The 9,795-nt window shown below is 39.9% G+C and overlaps 1 protein-coding gene across 1 annotated transcript in view; it reads left to right on the forward strand.

The window, feature by feature from the left end:
* Nucleotides 1-6,498, forward strand: part of MOCOS (molybdenum cofactor sulfurase) — a 421,823-nt gene extending 415,325 nt beyond the window's left edge. The window contains exon 15 of the mRNA XM_084620329.1: nucleotides 6,232-6,498. Coding sequence (XP_084476455.1) covers nucleotides 6,232-6,378 — 147 coding nt within the window. The 3' untranslated portion in view covers nucleotides 6,379-6,498. The remainder of the gene's footprint in view (nucleotides 1-6,231) is intronic.
* Nucleotides 6,499-9,795: the final 3,297 nt, after the last annotated feature.

Here is a 9,795-nt window from a genome sequence, read left to right on the forward strand (position 1 = left end):
CCATTCAGCAGTGGGGTGGCCTCCCACACAGCTGTGGGTTCATTCCTCTCCTCTCAGTTCTGGCCAGGGGTCTCTGCTCTGCCCCGAAATCTCTGCTCTGCTCTGCCCTGCCCTGCTCCCTGCATTGCCACAGGGCTGATAATACCTGATCTCTGCAGGCACAAGGTATGGGGGGAGGCTGTGGTCCTGGTGGGCCACAGCAGAGACCACCAGCCAGGACTCTGCTTTGCTTCTCCAGGTCCGCAGCCTTCTCTGCACCTTGCTTGAGCCTGCAGGGATCGGGCCTCACCAGCCCTGCGGCAGTGCAGGTAGCTCTCCGCAGCTCCATGGTCACTCACTCACACCTGTGACAGCAGGGCTGCAGAAAGCTCCCTGCGCTGCTGCAGGTGCCATTCAGCAGCAGGGTGGCCTCCCCTGCAGCTGGGGGCTATTCCTCCTTCCTTGCTGTCCTGGACAGAGTCTCTGCTCTGTTATCCAAACCTCCACATTATCCAAATTGCCTCCTCATCCCCTAGTATATGATACATGCCATGGAGGGCACATATCTCATGCTGGAGCACAAGGAATGGATTTGGATAATGCACAGGTTCAGATAATAGCGTTTCAGATAAACGAATTTATTCACTGGAAAAAAACAGGATCACTTTGAACAACTCACTAACCAAACAAGGTTTGTCATGAATATTTTTCGCAATGAACAGTTCAGTCAGTTCTAAAAGCCACCCTGCCTGGCTCAGAGTAAGATGATTAAAAAAGGATAGGTTGGGGGGATGCATTTCGAGGCACAATTTACAGCTGATTTGAAAAGGAGCAGAATGTATTCCCAGCTAGTACATACAGATGACAGCATCATGTGCACTAAGTAGCTGGGCTCCTGGCCACACCACGAAGCCTCAGGACAAGAGCTCCTTAGGGTAACGGTGAGCAGCTGTTGCAGTAACTGGGCCACTGCACTGTGCCCTCTTGAGAACCAGATAGGAATCCTGCCCTGCTGCATAACAGCTTTGGTGCAGGGAGGTGTTGGATAAGACTCTCTCCACCTCACAAGTGCCACCCACACTCAACGTGGCCCCTAGGATTTACTCAGTCTCCATTGAGGGAATCCTTTCCAAACTCAAGGGAATTCTCAAGAGAGAAAAAAACTCCCTGGGCCGTGAGCTCACAGAAGAGACCGAAATGAAGCGTATCCTGCATACTCCCCACCGCAGTGATAAGCTTCTGTTTGCATTTCTGATTTAATCAGAATCAAAGGCTCTCTTGATACAAGTACCCCTAGAACCAAATAATGCATTGACACATAATTCAAGCAAACAGAGCAATCTGCTCTCCTTAAAACCTAGCATCTGATAAGTGAAATGTAGCAAGCAGAGAGAGCTGGAAAACATATTGCTGCTATTCACAAAGGGGAAAGAGTTCTGCTCCCCTGTTCTTGAACCTTTCACCATTCATAGTGGAGAGGGTGGTTCAAATGCCTACACAACTGAAGATGTGCAGCTCCTTTGGTACTTCAGGTGCCACACATCTTCACCCTGTTCTTTTCCTCAGAGGTGTTTACTTACTTTTTTATTTTTGAGGGTCACAGGAAGCTAGCAGTACACAATGATACAAATGCAGTGGAAGAACCCCAGCAAAGTGTTAGTAGTAAATAATTGTCCATAGGATAGTTATTACAAGTGCAACAAGCAAACACAGTGAACAGGATTTAAGTTAATAGTTGTTACATGGTGAATCAATACATAATAAATAAATAAATGCACTGTTTTTGCAGCTCGGGTAGCCAAGTTATTAAAGGCAATGTTGTGTAGATATTTTAGCATTGTGGAAATAAGCTACATTATGACTTAACTGGCATCACAGAGACTTGTGGGGATAAGTCTCATAATTGAAATACAAGGGGCACAGCTTGTTCAGGAAGAAAAAAGGGAAGAGGTGTTGCATTATACATCCAGAATATATACACTTGTACTGAGGTCCAGAAGGAAATAATGGAAAGTGTCTGGGTATAAGATAAAAAGGGAGGGTCGAAATAGGAGTGATGTCATGGTTACAGGAATACTGTAGATCACCAAACCAGGAAGAGGAAGTGGTTGAGGCATTTCTAGAACAAATAACAGAAATATCCAAAACAGAAAATCTGGTAGTAATGAGGGACTTTTCCAACAGCTATCTTGGTAGTTAAAGTAATATGGCAAAACATAAAATTTCCAGTAAGTTTTTGGAATATACTGGGGACAACTTTTTGTTTCAGAAATTGGAGGAAGTAACCAGTGGGCAGCCATTTTGATTCTGATCAAAAGGGAGGAAATTGGTAGTGAATGTGAAGGTGGAAAGCGATTTGGGTACAAGAGTACAAGCCTGGATTTGTGCTGGAAATGGCCCAACTTGATTATCATACACATTGTAAGGAGAGTGATCACTTTAGATAAGCTATTACCAGCAGGAGAGCGGGGTGGGAGGAGGTATTTTTTCATGCTTTATGTGTATAAAAAGATCTTCTACACTTTCCACAGTATGCATCCGATGAAGTGAGCTGTAGCTCACGAAAGCTTATGCTCAAATAAACTGGTTAGTCTCTAAAATGCCACAAATACTCCTTTTCTTTTTGCGAATACAGACTAACACGGCTGTTACTCTGAAACCTGGGAAGCTAATGTTACTCCTCCCTTGCTGAGATCAGTAGTATATAAAGCCACAGACCTCACAGCTCAGCACTCTCTGCTTCATTCTTGGATTGTACTGGGGTGTGTAGAATAAAATGCCCTGGAAGTCAGAAAGGGGTAGCCACACAGAGAGATTAAGATTGCAAACTATAATCTCAGGGACTGAAAGCCTCATTTTTTTAATAGCAAAATGTTAAAAGGACAAAATCCTAGTTTTTGTGGTCTTCAAAGTAAAATTGGCTTGGCATGGAAGTCTTTTTAGGAAGGCTTGTTTTGCTATTCATTGTCAAAAATATTGCTGATCTAATATTTTTAAAACTTCAATAAAAATGGTAAATTTGCGTCAGTGATATTAAGTATTTTTGTTTACTTTTAGTGAGCAGAGGCAAAATTTTATTCCCAGGAATGTGTACAAAATGAAAGTGTTGGGAATACTTGCATGAGACTGTGTTAGCACACATTACTTATCCAAATAAGTATTTGCACAACTATTCACACATAGCCATCTTGAAAGCTCTTTGGAAGTCATCCAATTAGGGAGCAAAATAAATAAATAATATCACTTAGGTGGCTGATCAAGCAGCAAATATTGAATGGTGAGTATTTGAAATAGTGTTTGAGCAATCCAAAATTCTGAAATATGTTCACATAAACCATTTGTTTAATAATTTCAGCTAATTAACAAATTTGTAAAAATCAAAGTTGGGTCTGAAATAATTCAGAAAAATAAATTTTAAAAAAGATAAATTAAATTGTGAATAATTTGTCCAATTCTATTCTGGAAGTAAACCAAGAAGTCAATACAATAACATGTACACAGAAATAGATTTTTATTATAAATAGTAGAGTAAGTTTATTTAGAATGAGGAGTAATGAAATTTGTATGAAATGTGTTGCATTGTAACCTAATATTTTTCATTTTACAATATTATGTTTCTGTTTACCTGATTTTTGAAAGTAATATAATTAAGGCACACTATTAGCTTTGTATTATGTTATGGGGAAAGAAATCAATTCCCAGTAGGTTAACTACAAGGCTGAAAACAAATAATTGATGCCCCCAAAGAAAGCAGTTTATTGCCCAGAAAAAGCCAAGTGGGAGTAATCATTTAATGCAATAGAAGATTTTTAAATAAACTGGATAGTAATATTTGAATTTTAATGTTATGGCTGATCTGGTAGCTCCAGTTTTTGAAAAGCATCTTGATACATCATTATTACCTTAGTGGTTTTCAGAATTTCTGTACAGCGCTGATTCTCAAATATGTTACCATTGTACCACACTTGAAATAGCAGAGTGCAAATTAGGTCAGGCCTCACCTTTACATATGGTAGAGACAGTATTCACATATGTCAATTATTCATTAAATAGCGAATCATTGAGAGTGAAGGAGGAAAGACACCATGGGCGCTGGTGCTGCATTGGCCCCGGTGGCAAGGGGGAGTCATTTATGGTAAACACTGGTCAGTCCTCGCAGCCTTGCTGGATGTGTGAGATCCCAGCCAGTCTGCGGGAACATATATAAGGAGTAAAACAAAAAAAAATCCCATGCAGTGTTTCTTATTTTCAAGATTATAAATTAAAAACTGAGACAAGAGTTTCAGGCCCCAATGAGACACTCTCCAGGCCCCTGCTGTCCAATAGTCACCTTGTCTAAAAGGAGAAGACCTCTACATTGAGTCATGCTCACTAATTCTGCATTAAGACTTAAAATTATTGTATATTTCCATGTTACCTTCCTTGCATAGGACAAGAAAGGTATTAAGCATACTTTCCTACATTCAGCTACTACATGGTTCTTATTTACTAAAGACCCATTTACTTAGCAAATATTTAATTAACTTGAATAGGTTTGTTCTATTTCTCAATTTTAGTTACTTTATTTGAATACTGATAATGGAGCTGGTCAGAAAATAGAGAGGGGGTTTCATGGGAAATTGTGACTTTTTGTCAAATGTCTCAACCTGAATTTTTTACAGTTTTCAGAAATTGAAAACTGAAAAAATTTGCCTGTGGACTGCCTGAAACCAAAAAATTGACCAAAATCTGCAATAAAAAATGAAACACTGCAGTTTGCAGCGGAAAATTTTCTGTTTTCAGGTTTCTGGTTTTCGAATGAAAAATCAAAAAATTTTGAGTCAAGCAGACAGTCTGTGAAAATTTTCATTTAGTTTAAAACTCAACTTTCACTCTAAAAAAAGTTTTAATGCACAAGTGACAATTTTCTTCATCTAAAACTATTCTAAGGATCTGGGAATATTTGTCCAAGATAGCAAGACTGATAGCAAGTCCTTTCTTGCACATTTTTAAAATTACCAGCAGTTAGGAAAGAAAAGCATATTGGGGAAAACACACCCTGAATCACTTCAGTAGTGATCAGTTTATTTAACATAACATTTAAAAAATACATCCAAACATTTATTGCAGTCAATAGGACTATTCCTATGCTTAAATTAAGCATTTGGTCAGTACTTTGCTGGACTGGGGCCAGACTGCTCAGCATCTTAGAGAATCAAAACTGCAGCACACCAGATAGATGAAAGGTCAATGGGTAAGGCTACGTTTTTGTCATGGATATCTTTAGTAAAAGTCATGGATAGGTCACAGTCAATAAACAAAAATTCACAGAAGCCTGTGACCAGTCCCTAACTTTCACTAAAAATATCCCTGACAAAATGGGGAGGCAGGTTCACTACCCACTGTTGCTGGGGCTCCCAGGACCGCCCGCCACGGCTTGGCAACTGCAGGGTGCCCCCATCATTGTGGGGTTGGGAGATGGGGCGGGGGCCCTCTGGCTGGGAGCTCCAGCCAAGTGACAGAAAATATCATGGAGGTCAATGGAAGTCACGGATTCTGTGACCCCTGTGACATAACCATAGCCTTATCAATGAGTGAAGCAGCTGTGCAATATTATTTATCTCCATTGTTCAGTATTCACATGTATCGCAGGGATATGTATATAAATATTTCTAATATTTATCTGTTGGATAGCTTCACAGCTAATGACAGACACCAAGCTACAGCGTTACTAATCAACACACTTTCAGAATATTTTCAGTAAAATTTACCAAAATATTCACAAAAACAAATGAAGGGATCAGTCACAAAGGCTAGTCAGAACAACGTTCTATTAACAAAGCAAATAATGCATAGCAGGAGATCCAAAACTTTGCTTCACTGTTTCAACATATGCGCATCCTTACTCTGTTTAGCTTGTGGATATTTATCTCAGAAATACATTAAATGTATTGCTCAGAAAGCCAGAATCTCAATTAGATTACCGGGTTGTGAGGGAATGTAAATTAAATAGGTAAACTAAGGGATTGGTGATGAAATATTCTTTTATTTATCCAATTACTCTCTAGGTCTGTATCTTGAATAATCTGACGTTGGCTCTTGGTTACCAGTCTGTTGTATTTAATTAATGAAAACTTATTTAATAATATAGAGCTGGTAGTTTTGCCCTTACAGCAACACTGTTCTTATAAACATTATCCTTGTCGTGAGATCTACTGGAGATTTGACAGTTCTGGATTTGGCATACACTGATTATTTTTTCTTGTTCTTCAGACAAACTTTGGTATATATCTGATGAACCAGTCCCTGTGCTCATCCCTTCCAAATATCTTGTCAGTGGGATCTCAGGTATTTCCAGTGTTGAAGGAAGATAGAGAAATTCGAAGTCCTCTATCCAATGAAGAAAAAACATCAGGATAGTGTCCTTGGCTGGACAAGTTGTACATGCATAATTAAGGCTCTTTAACAAACACATTACATGTATTTAAAAAATCTGGTAATTATTAAAAAAAATTTTCCATGGATTTGCTTCTAATTTAATTCTACTCTAATTATTTTTTTGTTTGATGAAGATGTTAGAATCCTCAGTCTTTATATACCTAGTAATTACACACCACCAACTCTTTTTTTAAACCCTCCTGTGAATATGTTACATCAGTCCTAACAACTCTCTTTACTCAGCTGCTTTAAGATGCAACAGGTTTGGGCGAGATTTATTGCAGGGTGGATGACTCCAATACTAAGTTTAATGTCATTGTCATAAAAAAAAATCTTAATGATGGGAAGATCTACTCTTCCCTGACCCTCAAATGAGTCCAATCATTTCTGATATTCTCTTCAAGGATGCTCTCATCCTTTTAGTGGGTCTGAAGTCCGATTACTGACTTTAGGCTGGTTGCTCAGTCTATTTATTGCATTATGGTTGGTGAAATTCCAGCCCTATCAAAGTCAATGTCAGAATTTCCACTTGGTGTGCTCTGGGGTTTCCCTGGGGTAAAGCTGGCGTAGGCTGTATATAAGGCTTCTGACCTGCGGTAACCCTTGGTTATTTCAAATTTGAATAGAGCCTGAAAGCACAAAAGTAGGCCTGCTGAGAGTCGTATGTCAAACAGTCAGTTTGAAACAGGAATTATTAACATAGAGTTTAAGGCCAGATCATCTAGTCTGACCTCCTGTACATCAGAGGCCACCAACACCAGCCAGGACCCACACACTAAACCAAACAGCTAAAATTAGGTCAAAGTATTACAGCCCACAGAAAACTAAACTATTATGTGTAACAGGCAGAGAATAGGAGGGACTGAGGTGTATGAATGTCTGAGGCCCCTGCAATGGCAAGGAATTGATTGAGATATATTCAGATATACCAAGTGACCCTCAACCCGTGCTGCAGAGGAAGATGAAAACCTCCCAAAGTCACTGACAATCTGACTTTCAGGAAAATCACTTCACAACCCAACATATGGTGATCAATTAGATCCTTAGCATGTAAGCAAGAACTAGCCAGCTAAGCGTGTGCGTGTGTGTGTGTGTGAGAGAGAGAGAGAGAGAGAATGCTTGGTACCACCTCTCCCCACCCAGTCTCATCTCCAGCTGTGGCTTTCTCTGATGTCTCAGAGGAAGGACATACACAATCAACAAACTAGTGCGGGGAATCCACTCCTGACCTCTGCAGATGACTGGCTAAAGCCCTCAAGCATGTCCTTTTAAGAACAGAAGCAACCCCATCATATAACCCCAGTCTGTAATGTATCCAGCTGTCTCTTAAAACTAATTAAGTTGCTTGCTCACTTGATTCCTATTGGGAGGCTGTTCCAGAACCTCACTTCTCTGAAGGTTAGAAATTTTCTAATTTCCAGCCTGAATTTGTTCATGGCCAGTTTATACGCATGTGTTCTTGTGCCAACATTATCCTTTAGTTTAAATAGCTCTTCATCCTCCCTGGTGTGTACCCCCCCAATATATTTATAGAGAATAATCACATCCACCTTTAGCCTTCTTTTTGCTAGACAAAACAAGTCAAGCTCTTCCAGTCTCCTCTCATAAGACAGGCCCTCCATTCCCCTGAGCTCCTAGTAGCTCTTCTCTGCAACTGTTTCAGTTTGAATTAATCTTTCTGGAATGGGGGTGACCAGAATTGTACACAGTATTCGAAATGAGGTCTTACCAATACCTTGTACAATGGCATTAACATTTGTCTATCTCTACTGGAACTGCCTTGCTTGATACATCCTAGGATCACATTTGCCTTTTTTTTTTTCCCTGCTGCATCACATTGGTAAGCTCATAGACATTCTGTGATTGACCAATACACCCAGGACTCTCTCCTTCTCTGCCACTTCCAACTGATGAGCCATATCCGAGTCTGACACTGAGCAGACCTCTAACACTATCCTAACAGAATCTTTTTGAGTCAAACAGATTCTGTTTTGTCAAGGGTATCACTTAGTATTTCTTTACCATTTACTGCTGTGACATTCCCCAGGGTACAGTCTGGACTGTTGGACAGCTGTGTCCCCTCAGTCTCCAACCTGGGGTGGCTTTTATGCTGCTTTGGTCCACTCCTGGTCTGTTCACACATAGCCTCCAGCAAGTAAAATCACTCCCAGCTGAAATATAGGAGTGCTTCTAGCCAGCTACTCCTGAATTATATTGCAGAGCAACACCAGTAAACTTCCAGTCCCAGACTTGTCCCCAGGAATGTGCCTCTTGTACTGCCTGGCTCTTTCCTTCTGGACAATACAAGCTCATAGAAAGTCCATCATTTTATTAAAAGAAAATGATATGCACAAAACCTGTTATCTCAAATGGAGATTGCCAGACAATTCAATCTAAACATACACTGGTTGAGATAAAACAAGTTTATAAACTACAGAAATATTTTAACTGATTACAAGTAATGAGGCATAAAGGTCAGAATTGGTTACAAAGAAATAAAAGGTAAAACACAAACTAATACCTAACAACAAGATAAATGAATTCAAAGCAAAGGTTTTTCTCACCACATGCTTTTACTGGCTGAACACCTTCAGTCAGGACTCCTCCCCCAGTTCAGTGTTCCTTTAGGTGTCATTAATGCCTTGAGAAGAGAGGTGATTTGGGGGCCTCTGTGCCTCATTTTTATACCTTTTCCTCCTCTTTGAGAATCATCTCCAGCTGGGTTCAGGTGACAGCAAGTCTGTTTCTTTGCTAAGATGTAAATGTCTCACTCATAACATTCTTTCTGCCAAAGAATGGTCATTTAACCAGGTGACAGTTCATTTGATTATGTTTACACCTAGATGAGGTGTTGGCTAGACTTTTGTCTCGGTGGAAGTGGTCTGAAGCTGTTTCCGCAGACTTGGAACATGCCTTATGCAGTAGAATTTCATAATTTTGCAATCAGTGTTGCCACACAGATTTTACCAGGACAATAATGCTCAGCAGTTTGAGTTTTCAAATGATAGCTCACAAGGCATACTTTTTAAAAAATGTATCATAGACTTGTAAAAAGGGTGATCATAAGAGTACAGACCCTCACAACCACTTAGTTGATGTTCAGTTCTGTCCCACCACCTTTACCTTTATTTCTCTCTCTCCTAAACAGCACATATACATCAATATCTATATTCCACTCAGGAGTGCTATTCCATGTTTCTGTAATCCCTATAATATCTGGTTTGACCTCCTGCACCAGTAGTTCAATTCTTCCATTTTATTGCCCAGACATCTTGCATTTGTGACAAGTATCTCAGTTGTTTCCCTCGGATCTCACCCAGTTTTCTAGACAGATTAGATATAGTCCTTTCACCTCCCTGACTACTGCTGCAATCAATAATTGTGCTTTCTTTCTCCTTG

Source organism: Lepidochelys olivacea, assembly GCF_965140295.1.
Source record: "Lepidochelys olivacea isolate rLepOli2 genome assembly, chromosome: 2".
In the NCBI taxonomy this organism is placed as follows: domain Eukaryota; kingdom Metazoa; phylum Chordata; order Testudines; family Cheloniidae; genus Lepidochelys; species Lepidochelys olivacea.